The 22,805-nt window shown below is 34.3% G+C and overlaps 1 protein-coding gene across 1 annotated transcript in view; it reads left to right on the forward strand.

Moving 5' to 3' along the window:
* The window catches only part of LOC129808040 (neural cell adhesion molecule 2), a 325,350-nt gene that overhangs the window by 191,817 nt on the left and 110,728 nt on the right, over positions 1 to 22,805 (forward strand). The window contains exon 12 of the mRNA XM_055857702.1: positions 16,856 to 16,986. Coding sequence (XP_055713677.1) covers positions 16,856 to 16,986 — 131 coding nt within the window. The remainder of the gene's footprint in view (positions 1 to 16,855; positions 16,987 to 22,805) is intronic.

Here is a 22,805-nt window from a genome sequence, read left to right on the forward strand (position 1 = left end):
TTTGAAAAACAGTTATTAGAAATGATTCAACGGGATTTTCGTATAAGGACAAAATCTCCACCTGGGTAAACTCTCAAACATATCCAAAAATTAAAAAAAAGCATGATACGTTTTTATGCAATCCCGTAAAACATGGTTTCGAAGGCGAAAATGGGGACAATGTTAACGGTCCCAGTATCGACTTATAGGGAGAGTTCCCGGAAGGTCCCACGTTTCTAATTCTAACAATTTGAGCTTTAGGCGTGATACCGGCCGGACGAACTGACGAATGTTGAGAAAAGTTCTTATGTTGAGAAAAGTTGTCCCCGGGAAGTGGAAAATGAAAATTTTGGAGAGTTAAAAAAATCTACGGGTTATATATATACTGCTTTCTCCGTGGAGTTTGAGCAGTACCGTAAGTTCGTGTGATTTTATCTCCTGCAAGTGACTTTGACACCCCCTTGTTCGTAAGCTTTTCTTTATTTCTAGAACTTAAGGATTGTCTTTAACCATCCGATCCGCCATGTCTGATCGGTAAAAACAAAAACCATCCTTAAGTTCTATAAATAAAGAAAAGCTTACGTACAAGGAGGTGTCAAAGTCACCCACAGGGGACAAAATCACCCGAACTTGCGGTAAGTAAAGTCAAATTCAAAATTTCTGTGTGGAACTGCCAACTGCCTTTCTTTCACGTAATATTTATGTCATATAATAAAATAAATAATAATGGTAGCACAACGTTAGGTAGAGGACCTTAGGCCTTCCCGCAAGGGGAGTTCGGAACATCCATTATTATTGTTTTTACTTATACAAGGATGGGGTTTGCAGTCCTATACTCCGTGGAATCAATTGCAGTGAAGCTGCAAGCCTGTCATGCCAAAAATAAATTAAGTACTAATAAGTACTAAAATAAATTAAATAGAGTGGAATCTACACTTATGAACAGCATGCAAAAATCTTAAGTTCTTACGTAAATCAGATTTCGAAAAGCTATAAAATTATTAGTTTATGATGTAATTAATAGTTTTTTTTTTTTGATTTTTCGAAATCTGTTTAATGTAATAACTTAAGATTTTTCCGTTGTCCATAAGTCTTTATAACATCCATAAGTGTAGACTCCACCCTACTTAAATTATCATGTACTGAGGAAGTAATGAGATCAGTAATTAAAGATTTTTTTTTTACAACTAACATACATATACTTACATAACTGCCGTGGCACTACAACGAATTGCTCTCTTCATCTGTCTCCGAACTCATCATGACCGTTACGTGCCACGTTTGTCATATTCGGATTTTGGAACGGAACCCTAAATTAATAGGTGTGCTAATCCACGCCATCCTCACTCTGTTGTAGGCCGGGTTGACTTTATCTCTTTGAAGCATATGGAGTCATTTCCTCAAGACTTCTAGGTTAGGTTGTTCCTATTTGTGTCAACGAGATGACTAGCGAACAGGGAATTTTATAAGGTCAAATATCCATAATGGTATGCTCCCTTCAAATACGGTGAAGACTTAGCAATTCTGTTAGCTGAAGACCCACATATTAGACGAATACGCGAGGAGTGACAGGATCAGTCCTTGGAAGTTCAGCATTTATACCCAAGATTCTGGACTGACACAGTCTTGATAGATTGATAGAGCTCTTGTCCAAAATGACTGAACGCCTTGTATAGACCCCGGTACATCTAAATATGTAACGGAAAATTGGGTAACAGGCCTTAATGGGATATTATAAATCTGAGACATACAAACAAGGTTCCTTTTGGAGGATGGAACCATGGGCTAACAACCATTCCCCGTAAAAAGCAGAATTGTTTGTTTTTTAGATTTGATTCATTCTTGGATTCATTCATTGGAGTATTTTAAGGGCGCAAACATACTCAGACTGATCTTCAAAAATGTTTAGCCTGTAAAAATTGACAGTAAAGGCAGTAAAGAATTAGGTAAAGAAAAAATGAGCAGAATTGGTATATGATTTAAAAATTACCGAGACCCATGCTAAAAAGAGACTATCAGTCTTTTGAAAAAATATCCTTCTGAAAGTCCAAACTATGACATTTTATTTCTCAAAAACGATTTAACCGAACTTAATGAAATTTGGCTCAAAGTTGATGTACGACTTGTAAACCTACCCAGCGAGCACACTTAGCTGAAAAAAGTAGCGTTTTCAGCATATTTTTGCTGAATCGACTAGCAAAAATTTGCTGACTGATCAGCAGTTGTCGAACAAAAAGAGCTAACCAAATATATGGAAATGGCACTGAATCGCCAATTTTGTTTCAAGGTTAGCAGAATTCAGCTGAAAATACATATGTTTTAAGCTGAATTGCAATCGGTTAGCATTTGGTGCTCGCTGAGTACTTCCAATAAATTGTATATTTTGCAAAAATCCTGGTAGTTATAAACGTTACTATTCAAATCCGTCCCTGGGATGCTTCTAATCCGTTGTGGTATCATTTCTGGGTCTTTGTCACTGTAGCTATGTTGGAGAGCCGAAATAGTCTGTCGGGTTTAGAACGTCAGAGAAGAAGGATGTGTAGACTTGGGTGTCTCGGGAGAATCTGGCTGGGTGCTAGAATATGTAGCGGCTAGTTGCTTAAGAGAGCCCATTCTATCTCCTGAGACTACCTAGAATTTTTTTTCTATGATCAAAAGTTAAAATTGAATAAGCCCAAAAAGGTTAAACTATATATTTTTTTAAATAAAAAAAATTCTACTATGGTGAGAATGTTAACAGAAAATTTTGAAGTCATAATTTATAAATTCTCCCTTCAAAAGATTTATTACTAGTAAAGATTTTTCTCACAGTGTATTTCATCATCTCATTTTGAATGCGAACTTGGCCAAAAAGAAAATGACAAAGCCATTAAAATATGGTCTCATCCAGAGATTACTGCGGAACAATTGTTCGATATTGCTTGCCTGAAGAGCTCTATCCCCAACAATACTTCATGTCGCGCTTACTGGAAAGATTTTCTCCCTAGATTTTCCAGAGTGGGCTTTCTGGTGGAGATTTCTGGTACAAGGCGTACAATATGAAACTTTATATCTGTGGTACCGCGTGTGGAATTGTCTGTAGAATATAGGGCGGTTTGGAGGGGGCGGAGTGTAGATTATAGCGTGAGTAGAATCCTTTATATTAATCCCAGTGCCTTATCTCGATGGCAAAATATTAGCCAAAAATAATTTCTCCCGCTATATGCGGAATTATTAATAAAATTGAACCAAAGTGGTTGGTGTTGTGCTCGTAGTATAAACATGAGATATGGCGTTATTATCTGTTGCTTGGATCAGTTGTTTATAGTTCATGCAATCTCATTCTTGCCACCCTGATTCTAGGAATAACACACCACACCACGCTTATTCTTCATCAATTTACAATTCACTGATTTGTCTCTTTCGGTTTCAGCCAAAGATCAGCGCAGAGTAAACACAATGGGGTGGCAAAAAGGGTGATTGGGGGAGCTGAGAATGAGTGGGAAGTCAAAAATGGGTTTTGGCTTAAGAGAAAAGGGGTGATATGTAAATTTCATTGGATTATATGATTACTGGAACATGAGAGACAATATCAAAAAGCCAATATTCACCCCTTGGTAAATTTCCCCTGAATTCCTTCATATTCATATATTCCTTGCAAAATATATTTCACATTTTATAGAAAACAACCATCTACCACTCTCTTATTCATATAAAATCACACCTATCCCTCTCTTCGATACATATAGAGAGCAAAATATCTTGGGGGTATACTTTGTGGTAAAAGCTCCTTTAGTGAGAATAACCATAGTCGCATACAAATGTGTTCCAATTCCACTTCAATAGTGACATAATATTAAATTTTAATTAATTGTCTTATTAATTTTATACGATTTGTATTGTGTGGAATATCGATGAGCTCAAACTCAATATACTACCACATAGTTGAATTTTCTTACCATACCTCGATCCACAAACTAATCCCCATTTATAGAATCGAAGAACCAAACCCGTTGAGGTGAGACAGATAATAGTAAAATGGAATAATAGCTGCAATGGAGCTTCATGATAATGTTATATCCTTACCAAAATTATACTTTATTTTATAACATTGAGCATTTCGTGCTAGAAAAGTAATAGTGAAATATTAGCTTTGGGACTTGTAGTTGGAAATGTAAGATAGAAATTAAAGTTTTTAATATGTTTAAAAGCATTTTTTGGCACATTTTAATAATTGTGTGTATGTTGTTGGGAAAAGTGGTAATGGTTTTGACAAGATGTGCAATTTAACTATAAAAGTTCCAAACATTGTTTTCATATTTTTGATACACTATATACATTTCTATTCTAATTTGCAAACTCACACGTAGATTGCTTTTCAGAATTGTTTGTTATTTGCTTGAGAAGTGCATACCCTGCAGTGAAGTTTCTGTAGATAAGTGAAATCCCGAAAGGCTCAAGAGTTGAACTAGAAAATTACACTAAAACGATGTCACATTCATCACTACACAACTTAAGGTATGAGGTGGATGCCGTGGTGCCCCCCAAATAGCAATTTGGAGTAAGATTACCGTTGGATGTATGTATTCTAGATTCCAAAATCGGGTCCTATGACGGTCATCAGAGAGTCGAATGACGGAAAGTGGGGAATAATATGGCGGTAATTGCGGAAGACATTTGGCGTCATAATAACTCTGAAATTACTCGCTCACGACTAAAATATGACGCCGACTTTCAGTAACTTCCTGTGTCCCTATAAAAAATCTTACCCTCACTGGGTATATCTGAGGGGTAATTTAACTTGTCAAATGGCAAATAGAACTATTCAGTGCTGTGAATTCGCAAAGTAGTTGATATTTTCGCGTGTTTTCTCAACAATATTATAGTGTGCATTGGGAGGAAAAGCTCCCCCGGTAGAGATGTCTGTTGTGATTCGAATGGAACTGCCGACAGGAATTAAGTGAAAATTAGGCAAATTTTGGCATGATAAACACACAAGCATTTTTCTGTAAAATGAAATTTTGTGATTCAGGAGTTTGCTCCAGTTTCTGTAGTGTCCTGTGATTAAAATTTGGTGTCGAAAAGACAAATTTAGTGAAAATTTTAAAAGATTTTTTTGTGTTGTTGCCATCCAGTGGGAAAATTTTCAACATGTCGGATGCCTCATTCAGCAATAGTCGAATGGCAAAAATCTTCGTAAATGCGAGTAGTGAATTAGGGGAAAAATAGAGAAATTTACATAGAACGTAGTAGAAAACGACAGAAAATGTGATGAATTGTTGAGAAAATAGTGTCTACGGTGGTAGTGCAATACAAAGTAGTGATGTGTACTCAACGTCTTCATTCAAAGTGCATACATCGATTTCATACCTATGCGGTAGAGAAGGACGCCAAATGCATAATTTTTGGTGCGTCATTTTTTGTACGGAAAAAGACCGTCATTTGGAGTCGCTTTTGTTACTGCATGGCAGAGTAAACTTTAAAACCGTAAAATAACGATAATATTACTAATTCAATCTTGAGTAATGCTGTGACCAAAATACGACGCGAATACGACTAATTTTTAAGATTCCAATTAGGAGTAATCTTTTTGACCATTTCTTGTACACCAAAAACCAGTCATTTTTGAGTCAGAGTAATTTTTTGCGGATTGGGCCTCCAGTACGCATAACTTTATAAACTTTTGGAATGAAATGTTAGTTCCAGAATTGAAAATTTTGAAAATCACACGAATTGTATCTTGGATATCGATACTGCAAGATCTTTCACAAATTCTCCTCTTGATTTTGATTTTTAGATTTCAAAATACCAAAATTTAAACACTTTTGTGATCTCATCAAAATCATGAAAATCGGTTTATGTTATATGAAAATTGTTTTTTCGACTGTGGCGCCCCTAGCGTTGTTTCTTTGAAGTTCAAATGTTGTAGAAAGTTGTAGTGGTTTGCAAGACTTTTAATTTGCAAGACCTTCAAAATCGATCAAATAGAACCGGATAAGGTTTTGAATTTCATGAACTTTGAGCCCTTATATATCCGGTTCTATTTTAACGACAGCGAATCCACGCCACAATTTGATCAAAATGCGCAATGGCGTTTTTGAGAAAAATTAGTTTACATTTTGGCAAAGTTTATGGTCGATCGGAGAGAGGACATGAAATTTTGGTAGGATTATAATAGGTGAGAGTGTTAAGAATTTTACCTAATATAAAAACTTAAAAATTTAGATTTAGATGTTTATTATGGTCATAATAGTTCATTAACAAATACGAGAAAAATGAAGAGTCTTTGCTCAGACTGAGTAGGACCCCTATGAATTCCAAAAGGCGAATTTTAGTCAGAGTTTAACGAGTACCATTTTGAAATAAAATTTCCTAAATTTCTAAAGAAAGCCACAGAACCTGAGTTTCTGAATTCTTTCATTATTAGAATTTTGTTAAAACATTTTAAGCTCATTACTCTATATTGATTTTTTAAAAACTTCTGTTTTTTGTTCAAGAAAAAGTAAAACAGTTTACTATTTTTTTATTCATAAGTTATAAGTTTTATAAGTTATATATATTTATAAGTTATAAGTTTATAATTTATAAGTTTACTAATTACTTGTATTAACTAAAATGAATAGGTTTTATTGTAAACAGGGTAATACCTAATGAACTTGTTCGAAACTGCTTTTTATGTATGTATTCACAGAAATAGATGCATTATTTTAAAATTGATTAATTTTGCTATTCCATTGGAAAATGCGTATGTTTTTGTGGTACTTATAGTTAAGAGAGGTAATCCCGATGCTTTTCATAGAGTGCGACTTTAATACTTGTTTTTGGACTGATGAAATATATTTTTCCCCATTCCAAATCTATAGAATTATTCCTTGTTTCATTTAGAATCATGATAGAAAAAGAATTTTAGCAATAATATTTAAGAAAATTAATAAAATTACGATAATATTTATAGCTATATGCGCTAGAACCTTACTGCGATGCTTTTTTCTAACTACGTTGAATTCGATCAAACTCGGATGCTCATTTTAAGGAAAAGTTTCATGCAGTTGTATTCTGTGAAATATCTAAGACAATTCTGAAACCATTCCGTGAGATCTTTAGCAGTAACAGTAGCTCTTTCCAATGAGAAGGAGTTTGGTGAAACGCTGAAGAAAATTCCTGAAAAAAACGTCTCCCGGTCTTCCACCTGTAAAATGGTTTGGACTTTTGTAGATCTCACAGATGAGTTTGGCACTGTCTATAACTTGTTCCTTCCCGATGGGAAACCAGCCATCCGCACATCCCAGGATCCATTAGACAAGTTCTTTTTTCCTTTTTGATAGCCTTGTTGGCCTGCCATTGGGGCACTCCTCTGGGTATTTTCCGGTCAATTTGTTGCGCAGTATTGCTCTTGGGACATTAAATGTTTTGGATGCATATGCTATGGTAGAACAATCTCGTACACACCGCAAGGCATTCCTAAGACCTTCCTTAGAGTAGGACTTGCCCTTATGGGTCTTTTCTTATGTTCCCTTTGGCATCTGAAACAGAAAAAGAATCCTGAACAATGCAATTTCTGAACCAAAACTTTGATAATCACAGCGTCCGACTTGGGTCGAAATATAAACATTCACAAATTCACTTATTTCTGTATGAATTATTCATATCATTAATACTCTTACTCACCTTGTAGATCAATAACTAAGCTTCACTTTTATTAATAATATTGATTGAAAATAATATTTCATAATAAAGAAAATCCACTAAATATTTTCCAACGACAAGCTGTAAACAGCAAAATTTTGTTGGAAATGAAATTTTTAGTACACAACCCAGCTGACACTAGTTTGAAAAATATTTGTTTCACCCACTTATTAAACCGATAGAAATATAATTTTTGGTTTTTCTTAAAGTAGAATAGTTATATTATGTTACTGCAGTGATTAATTATGGAAATAAAAATATAAATTATATTTTAAGTGGATTTATCGGAGTTAAATCGGTCGCGGTATCCGAGTTTTGCAATCGTCGCAGTTACATGGTCTGTCAGTAAGTGTTCTCAAATTCTTCTACATTATCGACTTTTCTTTATGTCGGTTTCTGCCTTGTTTGTTTCCTCTAATCCACATTATATTCCGAAACCATCAAACAGTCGTGACAGCAACCAATACAAAGACAAGCCAATAATGCAGAAGCACTTGAGAACAGTAAAGTGCTAAGAAAAATATGTTTTTTGTTTATTGGAATAATACTACAATACTTTATGTTTTAGGTTAGTTAAAGTAAGGAGAAGAAAAAAATCTTAAGATAATAAACCCTGTGAGAGAAATCCGAAAAAGTTAAAATAACATTTCGGAAATGTTTATTTTACCCTGCAATACTGATCCGAAATCGGTGTAAATATTATGCTTTTTAGGTGTATTATGGGTTAAAGTTACCCTTTTTCATGTTGATTTTAGCCTTAAAAAGGTGTAAAATTAACATTAAAAAATGTTAATATATTTTTACACCTAAAAAGTGTTAAAATTATGAGGAAAAAAGTTAATCGCACCCCCGTTTTTTCTCAGTGTACCTTAATTAATCCACCTTTCCATATTTGGGAAAGCTTTCGAGAAAAAAGTCTTCTTATTTCCTGCAATGTATGTGTTACTTTACTACGGGAATCCTGATGGAATCAAATAGAAAATTGCAATTGCTCTTTTTCGCGGTGATAATTTCCTTGACAAATTAATTTTTCTTATCACTTCGAAACTCTTTTCATATGCGTATAGGTTATATTATAATTTTTAAAAACCGCAGGCTTCTTTATAATAATTCTGATAAAAGCTTTCGAATGGAAACATATTATAGTCTGCCTCAGCTGACGTAACAAAGTCCAAACTCGATTATATTGGAAGAGAAATGGATACCGTAAAAAACCTCGCCGGATGAATAAATTTTCATGAAATTTTCTGCACGATGAATACAATATAAGATGGAAATAAATTTCCTATTCATATTGCTTGTTACAATTATGAAGAATTTATGTGCACCAGCCAAGTGTGTATTGTAAGCGAAAAATTAATTAAAACACTACTATAGTCCCAGCTTCCAATTCATTCATTTTTGTGCAAAAGAAACTGCATGATGGTAATGAATAAGAGGAAGATTTTCTTTTTGGCTGCTTTTGGCGTCTTTGGGGTTAGAGAAACGAAAAGGTCTGCGAAAGTACAACACTATTGCTCGGTATGGACTTCTAGAGCTAGGCGTAGAGGCACTTTAATATAATGGAGCGATAATTGGTTGTGACACCCATTAATTACGGGGACATTTTAGACCCACCATTATTATTTCTTGCTGCTATTTTGCATAAGCATCCCTTGACTATTCTCCCACATAAAACCTCTTGCATCATACCCATAAGCATTGAGGTGATAGGAGGCATAAATGCAAGCCCAAACATACGGTATAAATAGTAACTTTATACTGTCTTTCCATCCTTCATCTCCTCTATTCATGCTGTACTTTCACGCCAATTTTCGCAATTTTGTGCTGAAAAGGATATTTGATTGCAATAGGCACTTTGTCTGATAGTCTCCCCACATCGCTCTCTTTCCAATCAACCTTAAACATTTTGTCGAGATTGTTTTCGTATGCGGTACATGTCCTCACAAAGGAGTATCGGAGGCCAACTCGAATATGGTTCAGAGGATAATCATTCTCTTTGGAAACGTTAAAATACCTAAAGGAAATATTTATTATTTTCAGATTATTTTGTAAAATTATAAAAATAGGGCTTTGAAATAATTCTTAAGACTTGCTTTTAACATTTTCAAATCAAATGAAATAAATTTTCTTGAAGCAAGACTTTTCCAGCAGATGGTTGCCTAGTTTGCATAGGCAGACATTTCATCCTTATACGAAAACACCGTTAAATGATTCCAAATAGGGTAAGTATGCCAAATTTCGGAATAGTTGCATATAAGCACAGAAGTCCTAAGTTTGAAATGCAATATTTTTAATTCATATTGATATTTTTTTGTTACTTCCTTTTCGGGAGGGTTGTGTGGAACCTTGAAGAGTAGTTTATCATCTTTGTTTTCTTTAAATCACTTCCTAAAATATTGAAAAAAATATTAAAACTAGGGAAATTGCTTTGGGTAGTATTCTGGCCACTTTGTGTGAAATACCGGCCACCTTTTTTTTGATGACCTTTTGTGACGCAACGGATAGAAAATTTCAAAACGTCAAACGAAACGAGTTTAATATTTAGTTTAATACGTTTATATGACCCACAAGCCCTGAGATCTTCCGTGTAATTTGTCCTGAAGACCTGAAGAATAGCATCTCAAATTTACAAGCAGATTCCTGAAGCAATTTGCCCTTCCTGAACTCTTCCAAGGCCTTTTCTACATCATCTTTTTCATGGAAGCGATGGCTTTTTCTATGGACATTGTAAAAGTCTGAAATTGAAAAAAAAACGCAAAATGAATAAGAAATTTAGGAAAGCAACAGATGTTGCCGGAATAGGCAACACTACCTCACCAGAAAGACGCTCACAAAGTATATACTTTTACATTATTAACATAAACAGAAACAATCTTTAATGAAAACTAATCAATTTTCATGAAAACACCGAAGGAAAACCTTTTGCACTTCACCACAAATCACAAGACTGGTAGAAACACAAGTGATCTGTCACATTGTTTGTAAAGACTCTTTCCACACTGAGTTTTTACAATGCAACGGTATTTGTGTTAATACATCCTAAAATGAATAAATACTTAAAAGCAAAATGAATTCATTGACTATTCGAAGATTACATACATAATTTTAATTATTTTATTTGCATGACCGAAATTACACTCAAAGTGGCCGAAGTTAGAAGCTGACCGAAATTTGGCACACGTCCCCTAACGGTTTTTCAAAGTTAAAAGTTTAAAAGGTTTTAAAGAGCTCATTTCTCAGCCGAATAGTATCCTGATTGAATTTCTGATAAGTCTGAAATGACTCAAATCGGTTATGAACCGGTAATGAATCGGTTCATAATAGATAACTACCCGAAATTCAGTTACATTGCTCCTAAGGTGTATTTTGGGAAATATTTTGAGCGAAAATCGTAAATAAGACCAAGTGACACTCAAGCAAGTGATTGTAGTGCACAAAGCAATTGGTTAAGGTCGTGTGGCAAGTCAAGCAGAGCATGTGACCTCTAATATCTCTGTTGGTAGCGCCTTCGTCTAGTTAATTAGAGGTCTCCAGTTTGATTCTGGGTGGAGGCAGGAATTTTTCCTCTCTCCATTCCGGAGAAAATTAAATGATTTGAGTATCACTTACTCTGATTGGCGATTTCTGTACATATATACAAGTAACATTGAACTAAAGTCCGGAAAATTCTCACAATATTTTGATTAATAAAATCGGTAACTTTATAAATCGGTTCAAATCGGTTTTAAACCGGTGATAAACCGATTTTGAACCTATCACTAATGTTTGACCGAGAATAATTGTTATTATTTTTAAAACTATTTTGGGGGATCTTTTGAGTGATTTATGAATAGGTTAAAATCGGTTGAAAAACGGTAAACGTCGAAAGTACTTTTGAGGTAAAGCAGCACTTCACAAAGCCAGAGACACTTTGCTATACCTCTTTTTCACACAATATACTATCGTATGGGGATTTGAGTCCGTTTTTCTAAAATGAATAGAAAAAATACAAAATCTTAGTCTAATTCTAAATAAACTTGACGGTCTGTTTTACTAAAATTGTTTTGTTTTTCTTTTATTCATTGAAATTTTAATTTAATCTTACTATTGACAATTGCAATTGAAATGCAATTAATTAAAAACCGTTTTCAAATTTTAAATTTTCACTAACCAATTCGCATCCATTGCTAAATTTGACTGACCCCTTGGGGTTCACCTCGAATTTGGTAAAGCTTTGTGATGCTCAAAGTGTCCCCGTCTATTGTGGATAGCTTATATGGGTTGCACACAAAACTTGTGTGGTAACACCCCAAAGACTGAAGTGGCAATGATCGCACAATGGATATACGACAGTGGTTTGGGTGAAGAATCAACTTGGAGGAATACATGGTGGGAGAAAAGTGGTGTGACGGATGCAGAGACTTCTCAAATATCCTCCAAGTTAGGTCAGGTATTGTGTGTTGGGAATACTGATTTCCGGACTAAAACACAACATGCACCACTAGCGTTGTAAGTATGTGATGTAAATGGCGTAAAATTAGGGACTCTTTATGTGCACATCCAAAATACTGGAAGATAGAATGAGACACTGGGCTTGAAGATTTGAGTGTCTCTTGTTCAACCACCTCGCCACACAAATTCTCATAATGCTTGAATGAGTTTAAATCGTTTTGTACTGCAACCGAATTGTTGAAATCAGTGGTGGCGGTGCCTCTTTTGATATGCATTGTGCATTGCAAGGATGAAAATTCCGTAAGCAATTGCGGGATTTCATCAATAAATTATTGCATGCTAAGGCATTTTAGAGAACATGCGATTTTCTCCAAAGAAACCTCATCATGTAACTGTATAAGTCAAATTGTGTAGCGTTATAGCTTTTCTTAATACCTAAACTTAAGTCTTTCGCTAAGGGGCTCACATACGTGCTATTACTTTGAGACTTTATGACATGCCGTAAAGTTGAATCCAAATCAAATTAGTCAAATAGAAAATAACTAATCTTTATTGCACATATGAACCTAGGTGTAGTAAGAAACAACCTAAGCATACTCAATTTTAAAATTTTAGTGCTTTTTGAGATGTTCTACAAAACGTCTGTTCTATGATTAACCCTTACACGCACTTTTCGTTCTACTTCGAATTTAATGAACTCTAAAAAAAACTTATTAAATTTTCGGTGAACTAGGCTAGCTGTAAACTAGGGTAGTTGTGAACACTGTGATTTTTTTTAGTTTTACGATTCCAGAATGTAAATCCTATACATATATTTATATATTCAACGAGGGTGTATGTTCACAAATGAAAAGGTATACGGTCATACATGTTACCAAATGAGAATATGCAGATAGAATTTAAGTCTGTAAGGACTACTACTCGGCCGTCGATGATTGATCGGTCGTACGCGACTCTGGCGCTATCTATAGATGCGTGACGGAAATTGAATTCTAAGGATTATCTACAGTAGAACCCCGCTCTAGGTCATCGCTCTATAGTCCACAATTTATCGACCGTTGATTTGAAAACACTGATTTTAAGTTAGGTTATTTTTTTTAGTCGCGACATGCAATGTTGTCATAATTATTTTAATATTTTTAGCAAACTTTATTGAGTAGTTGTGATAATTGTGATCCATAATGAAGAGAACAAGAAAAAGTACCACAATCGCAAGGAAAGTGGAAGCTGTCGAGCAATTTCAATACTAAAAGTTGTTGACAATTTTAAAAAATGACATGGACTATAGTGCGACCCAAATGTCAAATCTGGAAGCAAATATGGACTATAGCGAGGCTCTACTGTAGTTTATTATATTGCAGAGTGAGTTTCTGGAGTTTCCTATTTGTTTTGTGTGTTCCCCGTAAGTTCCTCGGGATCTCTACGAATTCTTGGGATATCCGCATCCTTGAGTATCCAGCGTCACAATAAGATTCGTGATCGCATTACGGATGAAGTGGTTGGGGGCTGTGGTTTGATAGGGGATCTTGGACAATGAGGAATGGCGAAAAGGAAGCATTGCAATAAAATGCATACAAATAAATAGCGCCTACCTCGGCCCAAGAATGATACTTTGCAGTACCATTATTAAGGTTTCTCATGGATTTCCGTCCAAACTAGTTCGAGTTTCTCGCAATGAGTAACACCATGGTGAATTAGAAGTTACGCGGTAATTTTAAATCAGACTTTAATTGTAAATTTGTAATTTTCCTTCTGTTTTAGATAAAAGAAAAAACGAAAGCGTGTAAAAATTATAAATGTATGGCTTGCAGTTTTTTATGGACTTCTTCCTCTCTTTGCCCGGTTTGAATTAGTGAGCACGTCCTAAAAGTTCAATTGAGGTCCGATTTTAAATCCTATTATACGCTACTCTAAAATGCAGGGGGTAAATAGGTCTGCCACTCACGGTTCCTTTTGGGTGTCGATCAGTTCGATTCTGGAGACTAATCGCGCGATCCGTGCGATTCTGGAGACCGATTGCACGATCAGCGCGATCTTGAAGACTGATCGCTCGATAAGCGTGATCTTGGAGACAAATCAGCAATGGGTGAATAAGTGGTTCTCAGTGTGAACCGTGAGCGGCGATCGGCAAAATTGTGCCGATCTGAGGCTAAAAATCAACAGATCGGTACAATTTGGAAAGAATTCGACACGTCGGGATTTTACTTAGCAAAAATCGGTCAATCGGCTGGATTTTAGCAAAAAATCGGAATATTTAAATACAAGTTCGCTCTTATGAAGTATAGCGTTTATTTAAACTCGTGCAACATCATAAATTTCATACATACAGCTGCTAAATTTTAATGTAGGGTCGGAGGAACGTCTGTTCGACAGGGAACCCCTATTGACACTTTTGTCAAAATGTTGAAAATTATTTAATGTATCTAGTAAAATATAAGTAGTATAACGTTTTTTCTGTAATATACCTTTACTATAAACAGAGATGTTCAAATTTTATATCCCAAATGGTACAGAGTAGGGTGTCAATAGATACTGACACAATTCTTAAAATGTCAATAGACGTTCCTTTCAACCTATAGTACTGGAAACACTAACCTTTTCACGGAAATTTTGCAGAATTGGCAGATCAGCACAAATTGTGCACACAAAATTGTGCAGATCGGTACAATTTTTACACTGAGAAAAAAACGGGGGTGCGATTAACTTTTTTCCTCATAACTTTAACACTTTTTAGGTGTAAAAATATATCAACGTTTTCAATGTTAATTTTACACTTTTTTATGGGTAAAATTATCTTGAAAAAGGGTAAATTTAACCCCTAATACAACTAAAAAGCATAATATTTACACCGATTTCGGATCAATACTGCAGGGTAAAATAAACATTTCCGGAATGTTATTTTAACTTGTTCGGATTTCTCTCAGTGTACAAAAAAAATGGCAGATCGGCACTCGAATGCACCGTGAGCGGCACAGTTATCTACCCCTTGCAGATCAGCGCAATCTGCCGATCTGCCACTCATGGTTCACTCGCTGGCAATACTTATTCATCCCCAGGTCTGCCACTCACGGTTAATTTTGGATGCCGATCAGTGCAATTCAAGACACTAATTGCGCGATAAGCCCGATTTTGGAGACAGACTGGCGTGATCTGCCAATCTTCCACACTTATTCACCCCTGCTAAAATATATTATTATGAAAATTCTGAGATTTTACATTTTTTTAATCTCTAAATCGTCTGCTGTATCGACTGTTGTGGTAGCTGCATTTCTTTTCTATCGCCTTCCATGAAATGCTGATGCATAAGAGATGCAGATACGACAACTGTCGATGCGAGTGACCAAAAATCAGTAAAGTAACTACAAATTAATATAAAATTGTTTTCTGAAATTCTTATTAGAAAGATCTTTTATGGGGTTGAAAATAACGCAAAGGACCCCAAGAAGCAAAATAGCTGCCTTACAGAACCAAGTATTAAACATGTCTTTTAGTGCACTTTTAAAAAACTTAAAGTGAGAATTTTCTGTTGAAATTCCTATAGACGTTCTTAAGATCCTTAAGAGTGCGCCATTTTACTTATAGTAATCTCATTGATGGAACCAAAAGCGTTATAAGCAAATAGTAAGATTTTTGGTTCTATAGTGCCTTACTTAAGGATTTCTACAAGACTATATTAAGAAAAAATTGTTTCTTGGGACAGTTAAGGGTTAATACTAAATCTCCCTAATAATGTTAAAACCTCACAGTGTGTTGTGATTTAAGGCACCTTCTCTCGCATAAACTAAATGCTGTATACATAGTAAAAGACAAAGATGGTTATAAAGCGCGAAGGAAGACAACAAATAATTACTAAATGCCAGCACAAGTGGATTTCTCCGGGAACAGGATAGAAAGATGGGTAAACAGTGGCAGTTTCCGTTCCCCACCTGCCTACATCCTCCATTTGCCAAAATGTACACGAGAGGCAATATGAAGTCTTCCTTCCTCTGGCCTCTGCAAATTCAAGGGATGCCTGGGAGATGGAAAATCTTTTAGTGCCCAGAGAGATACTGAATATTCCTTTAATATAGCATTTGGGTTTGGGTATACGAGAGGTCGGATGTTAATTTCTGCTGATGAATTTGGTCTAATTAGATTTCACTGGGGTTTATATGCAGTCGACGAGAGAATATTGCCCCCTTGTGAATATCAAAGTGTATTTTATCACACAAACGACCCCTCCTCATGGATCATTAACATTCTTTTTTTTTTCTTATCTCTTCTTCCACTTCCATTTCATTCTTGGTTCTCTTGGTTCTACTTTAGCCTACGGTTGTGATATGTTCTCCAACCCATGGGTTTTTCCCACAGAAGCAACTGAGGATAGAGAGGAATCCCAGAGACAAACAGACAGAGTAAATATAGAGCTAAGAAATACGAATTCTACCACTGAGTTGCAAAATAAAAACAATGTATAATAATATCTTTTTCCTAGAGATTGGGGATTGGTATGGGTGGGAACTGGAAGTAGTGTTAAGGGCTGACTCTGGGGATGGGATGGTAGGCTGAGATGGATCGATGGAAAGATATCAACAAACGGCGGAGAGTAACAGATTTTTTCCACTCAAAATATTGCTGACATGTATGAATATTTTAAAGATTGTTTTCTCCCAGTTCTTTTTTTTTTTTGTTATACTTTTCCTCCCAAGCCAAGGCGCGCACTATAGACATCTCGATACGACAATCTCGTCAACTATATTTATATTTTTCTTGTCTCCCACGCTGCAAACACATCAAGATCCGCCAATGGTGAATCTAAGATTGGGTTCAACACTGTCAGCAGATGACATCAAGGAGGGTGACGACGTTTACTTTGAGTGTCACGTTCAGGCCAATCCTCCATGGCGAAAATTACTGTGGTTACACGATGTAAGTATCACATTTTCACCTCGCAAATTTCTCAACCCTAAACATGACATTCTCCTGTCATTCTCATCTTCTAATATCATTCTCATATTTTTGAATATTGGTAAATTGCTGAAATTCAACAACCAACATATTACTCTTACTTCTATATATCTATCTTTTGCCATAGTTTGACAATCGATGGGTATACCGCACCTGAATATAGAATAAGAAAGCTTTCAATAGCGACATCGACGATTGGTTGTCACAAACATTTCAATATATATATATATATATATATATATATATATATATATATTGCATATAAGCATCTCATCTTTTACCTTTGCTGTTTGTGTTTTGCATAGAAACGCCACATGTTTGTACAACTTACTGTGTACGTGGATAGAAATTTAAAACTGATAAGGATATCTAATGTCATACCAAGTTATCAACTTAGATTTTTGATTTTCGTTTTCAATTTATTCAAAATAATCATTATACTGAAATATGACCAAGTGATAAACAATTCGCATCAGAAAGCTCATACTCACGCGTTATGTTCTCAATATTCGTTCCAAAGTATTTTATTTGCTTACGATTTAACTCATGGGAAAATTTGAATTAGTGAACAGGCTTAATAAATTAAAGAATAAGAAAAGCCTCAGCTATATATATATACTAAAGAGAAAAAAAAGTTAAATAAAGTTTTGAAACACGGATTGATGTTTTTTAATTAGGTCTTGAGACACAGTATCGTGTTCCTGAATTTGTGCATGTCACAAAGTACTTTACAGTTTTGGGCAGTGATAATTTTAAATTTAATTAGTGAAATACATTAAATTCATTTTTAACCTGTAACTTTTAGAGTTGCGAAATAATTTAAGTTTTTGTAAATGGAGGGTAATTATTTTCTCTACTACTATCTCAAGGTGAACTAATCAACGGAAATTTAGTTAATGACAGAATTGTGAATTTTATTGACATGAATATTTGTCTTATTGTTAATTCCAATGTGTTTTCCTAACACACCCATTACTACTTAAAGTTTTTCGAGACAGCGATATAGGGGGAACTGGGGCACCACCGAACACAGCGATTAGATATTAGACTTTAGAGGACAAAACTTACTACTAATCTACTATCTAGTATTCTTCCTAGACCTTGGAGCTCATCCTGCCATCGTTTCGGTCGTGAATCAATCGAGAGTGGTTGCGATGAGTGAGGAGGTTATACCCTACCCCAGAATCTAACAATACGTACGAAAACAAAACCGTTTTTAGAGATTTTTGATACTTAAATTGCGTTAGTTCCGAAATTGTTGCTTATGGTGCTGGCACACCTTTTCAATTGAGTGAATTTCAACCGATTGAAATTTTACCTCTTACTCTTTCAGAGTGAAATCAGATATAGGTGTCTCTTTCTGTCAAATGAAATTTAAAATTGAAATTGAAATTCAATTTCAATTTTCGTTTGACAAAAATAGACACATGTATCTTATTTCAGTTTGAAAGAGTAAGAGGTAAAATTTCAATCGGTTGAAATTCATTCAATTGAAAAGGTGTGCCTGCGCCATTAGGATTGAATATTAAGGGCAATTGATTCAATAGATTTAGAAAAATCAATGAAATTGCTCGTTATTTAGATTTTTGAGACCTTCGGGAACTGGGCTAAACCTCCAGTCTGAAGCTAGCATAATTAACCGATTTAATTCTTTATAAGGCACTCTAGGCTTTTAAATGGAAAATCTGTTTTTGAAAGTTTTTTTTAATGTTTCAAATCATTGCATAATAATTTAATATTGATCTTCAGTATTGACATAAATTTTTCCCAATGTGTAGGCAGCTTAAAAGAATTAATCTTGTAATTTTCTAATGCAATTGGTGGTAAGAAAACTGTAATGAAATGAAACTATTTCAATGGAATTAGACTGTTTGAGAAATCTTCAAATTGATAGTATTCGTTTGTAGAGAGAAGAATACTAATGAATACATTGAAAAATGGTCGACATAGTCTGAATAGTTCATAAATAAAAATCAGTGCTCATTGTTGCCCCAGGTTTGGTTTCCCTAGTTTACCGTACTAAGACCCCCTAGCAAAGTCTACCGTCTTTCGTCTTTCGTATTACCGATGCATCCAGGCCACAAGTGGGTCCCTTATGCTTCTTCACTACTATTCTATCTTACCCCCGATACAGGTAGCTGCTTTATATCACTGCTCTATCGATAGAAGACTCTCCGGTGATGGCCAGTGGATTTGAAGTAATTTCACAAAGAAAAACACTTCTTCAATCTTGCCCAGAGCTTTCGGTCCTGGATATGGACCTTCTTCCCCTTCTTCAGTGGTCGACTAAACTATGTTTTTTGTACTTTATGAGGATGGTTATTTTTGTGTGGGATTGGGATAGATATCATCACTTTCAAGTTATGAATTGGGTAGGGTTTTTTGGGAATTTTTTTTTCACTGATTTTCAACTTTTTTTTTAGTAATATTCTTTTATCAATCAAATCCGTATCTAAATCCGTACCGTTTGCACAAAAACGATTTAAAGCTGAGATTTTACATGTAGAGTATAGGATTTTTAAGATTTAAAATCTGTTTAACTTTGAAAATAATTATCTTTCAAGTATAATATTCACAGGGAAGGTAGAGAGCATAAACAAGTATCTAAAAATCGAATAAAACGATTTTTGTAAAAATCGAGTTGTTCGACTTATATTCTGAGTTTCTTTATTCTGGACTTTGTTTCTTCTCGAACTGCACAGTTTTTCTGTTTTCTTTTCACTTTGCTTTTCCTTTAATTTGTTGTATTCTTTGAAATGGGACTACAAACTTCTACAGAACGCAATCTAAATCTAAAACAACGTTGAATTATTTCTTAAACCGTTTTATCAATGTCAAAGACAAAAAGACAAACTATATTATTGAGAAGGACTTTCTGAATCAAATGGCCCATGTTTAGGTTTATTGGAAAGATCTTTGAATTAAACTAATAAGTATTTTGCTCAAAAATAAATTCTTTTACTCCTTTTAAAGGATCTTTTGAGTGATTTGTGGGATTTGTGATTCAGTTACGAGTTTCAGTATTTAGCAAAGCTAAATGCTTTGTCGCCCTTTTTTATTTACCAATCTAGTGAACTTACTAATTAAGGGGAAGTGGGGTACATTTGAATTATGGCAGCTTTGAAATTAGGCTTTTTTCTCCTATTTGTAAATGGGATTGAGTCTTATCACAAAGTAATTTAGATTCGCAATTGATTTGTGACGCTAAATTATATCATGATAAAATCTAATTTCATTATGAAAATATGAGAAAATACCCAATTTCAAAACTGTCCCATTTTCCCCTATTGACATGTTTTTACATTGGAATAAATTGTCAAAACAAAAAATAATGAAAAATAATTTTCAAATATGGACACAGACCTATTACGATACATCCAATTGCTAATCCGATATATAAAATGATGCAAGCAACAATATTTAATACAATATTTTTCTCTATGTAGAATTTAATTAATAAAAATAGTAAAAAAAACGAAAGAAATCGCAAAAATGATTCATTTTCATTGGTTTGGGAATTGGTAACTTTTCAATTTGTTAAGCTTATTGTACCAATTGTTGTCAATTTGGGATTTCAATAATTCAAATTATTTTAACCACAAATAGTCAGAATATATTATTTACTCAATAAAAATTTAATATAATAGAATTTGGTTGGGATTTAATCATTCAAAAATTTGGTTAAAATCATTCTAAATTTGGTTAGAATATTCGTACCTAGATAATAATAATTATATTAAAATTATGCTTTTATGTTTTCCTGCATTACATGAAATTTATATTAATATTAAAAATTTGCGATAGTATTTTTAATAAAACACAAATGCATCTAGATCAAACATGATATGCATTTCTTTGGAGTATATTTTAATGATTCCTTGGCAGTTATCCTAAACGATTCACAATAAAAGGCCTTTAGGAAAAAGAACTTCTTTCGTTGAAAGTCACAATGCTGAATGCGTTGTGAAGGAAAATAGCCGTAATGATGAGCATTCAATGGGAATTTCGAGGTGTAGTGGTAGGATTTGCACAAATTGTCGATCGCATGTAACAATGATTGATGATTGGTAATTTCACAGCAATTGAATTTATTGGAATGAAATTGATTTGAATTTACAATGGCGCAATCTTCTTTTCAACGTTCGCTCCCCCAAAAAAAAATGCTCCTTTTGCACCTCATGGTTCCCCTGAGACTTTCTTCTCTGATGACTTCTCTCCTCCACCTTTGGGGATGGGCTTTAATGTATTTTTTTTGTGAGTGCGGGAGAAGCTGGAAAAAGTCAGAGCCAGGCCGTAATTCAAGAATCATTTATTTGAAATCACCGGAAAAACCATTGGAAAAGAAATTTCACAAGTTGAAAGGGAAACAAGCAAAATCATGACATTCAATAGGCTTGTTATGTTGCAAAATTAGCATTTGATTTGCTTCCAAACTCCAATCAATATTTTTGAGTTGAACCTGTACAAATAATTTTTGCCCTTCTAATATGAACATATTCAAAAACGAAATTTATTCACAGAATGTATGTTCTTTCAAATTGGTATTCCAGTATAATCGATACTATAGCGTAAAAAAAAATTAAAATCCACCATAAAATATAGAAATCCTTGTTGTAAATTGAATTTACTCAGCAATAATTTTTGGTAGGATACTCATGTAAACTCGCAGTGCGGAAACTAAATTCATTTCTTCCAATTTCCTCCACCAAAGCGTCCCTGGGTTCTCGATAGATTGCCATTTATATAGAAGTGGCATAATATGTATGCATATACATGATTATTTTCAATACTTCCAAAAATTTTGCTGAAAATTCGTGCAAAATTTTACCTTCGATAGTGTTCATCAAAAGCACAGATTGCATCTGAATAAATATTAGGACAGGGGCATTTAATTAACATTGTGTAGTACAATGACTAGGAATTGTACTGTATAGTTTTTTTTTTATTTATAATATTTAAGTGACATGGATGAAAATATTCGTATAGTTGCTAAAGTTTAGATTTTTCATTGAAAAACATAAGAATCAGTCAAAAAGGTTTAAATTATAATCTTGATCTAATTTTAATATAGGGTGGCGTCGTTACTTATGGACGTTATACACTTATAGACTGCTTACAAAAGTCTTTAATTCTTCTCTAAAATCGATTTTTCAAAAATCACTAAATCGTTAAACACATCATAAAATGCTTAGTTTATGATTTTTCGAAATCTGTTTTATGTCTAAATTTAAAATTTTTGGAAACTGCCCAAAAGTGTATAATGTCCATCGATGACTCCACCCTATCTTGTGTATTATAAAAAGGCAAGTTGATATCTAGTACCGTTTGCCCTCTAATAACAGAATACTTACTTACTTAGGTGGCGCTACGTCCCATTGAGGGACAAGGTCTATCGAACCTCCCCTTGCCATTCTTCGGGTCTCAAAGCGATAACCCTCCAACGCATCAACACAGTCGTTTAAGAACCTCTCCACTACCTCCTGCACTCACAGAAAAGTTTAGACATCATTACTAATGAAAATTAGTTGATCGGGTGATTATTATCAAATCTATTTAAAATGATTCTCATAATCTTAAAACATTTTACTCATAATAAATTTATTAGTAGTGAGAACATAAGTTGCGGCAATTATTTCATAATGGTTTCATATAATTATATATGCTTGTGTTAATTAAATGAAATCGATATCCCAACTAATATTGGTAACTAATTCCTTTTAGTTCTCACAACTAATGCAAGTAAATGGGCCTATATTTTCATAAAGTTCTGACAACTTTTT

This window comes from Phlebotomus papatasi, chromosome 3 (assembly GCF_024763615.1).
Source record: "Phlebotomus papatasi isolate M1 chromosome 3, Ppap_2.1, whole genome shotgun sequence".
Classification (NCBI taxonomy): domain Eukaryota; kingdom Metazoa; phylum Arthropoda; class Insecta; order Diptera; family Psychodidae; genus Phlebotomus; species Phlebotomus papatasi.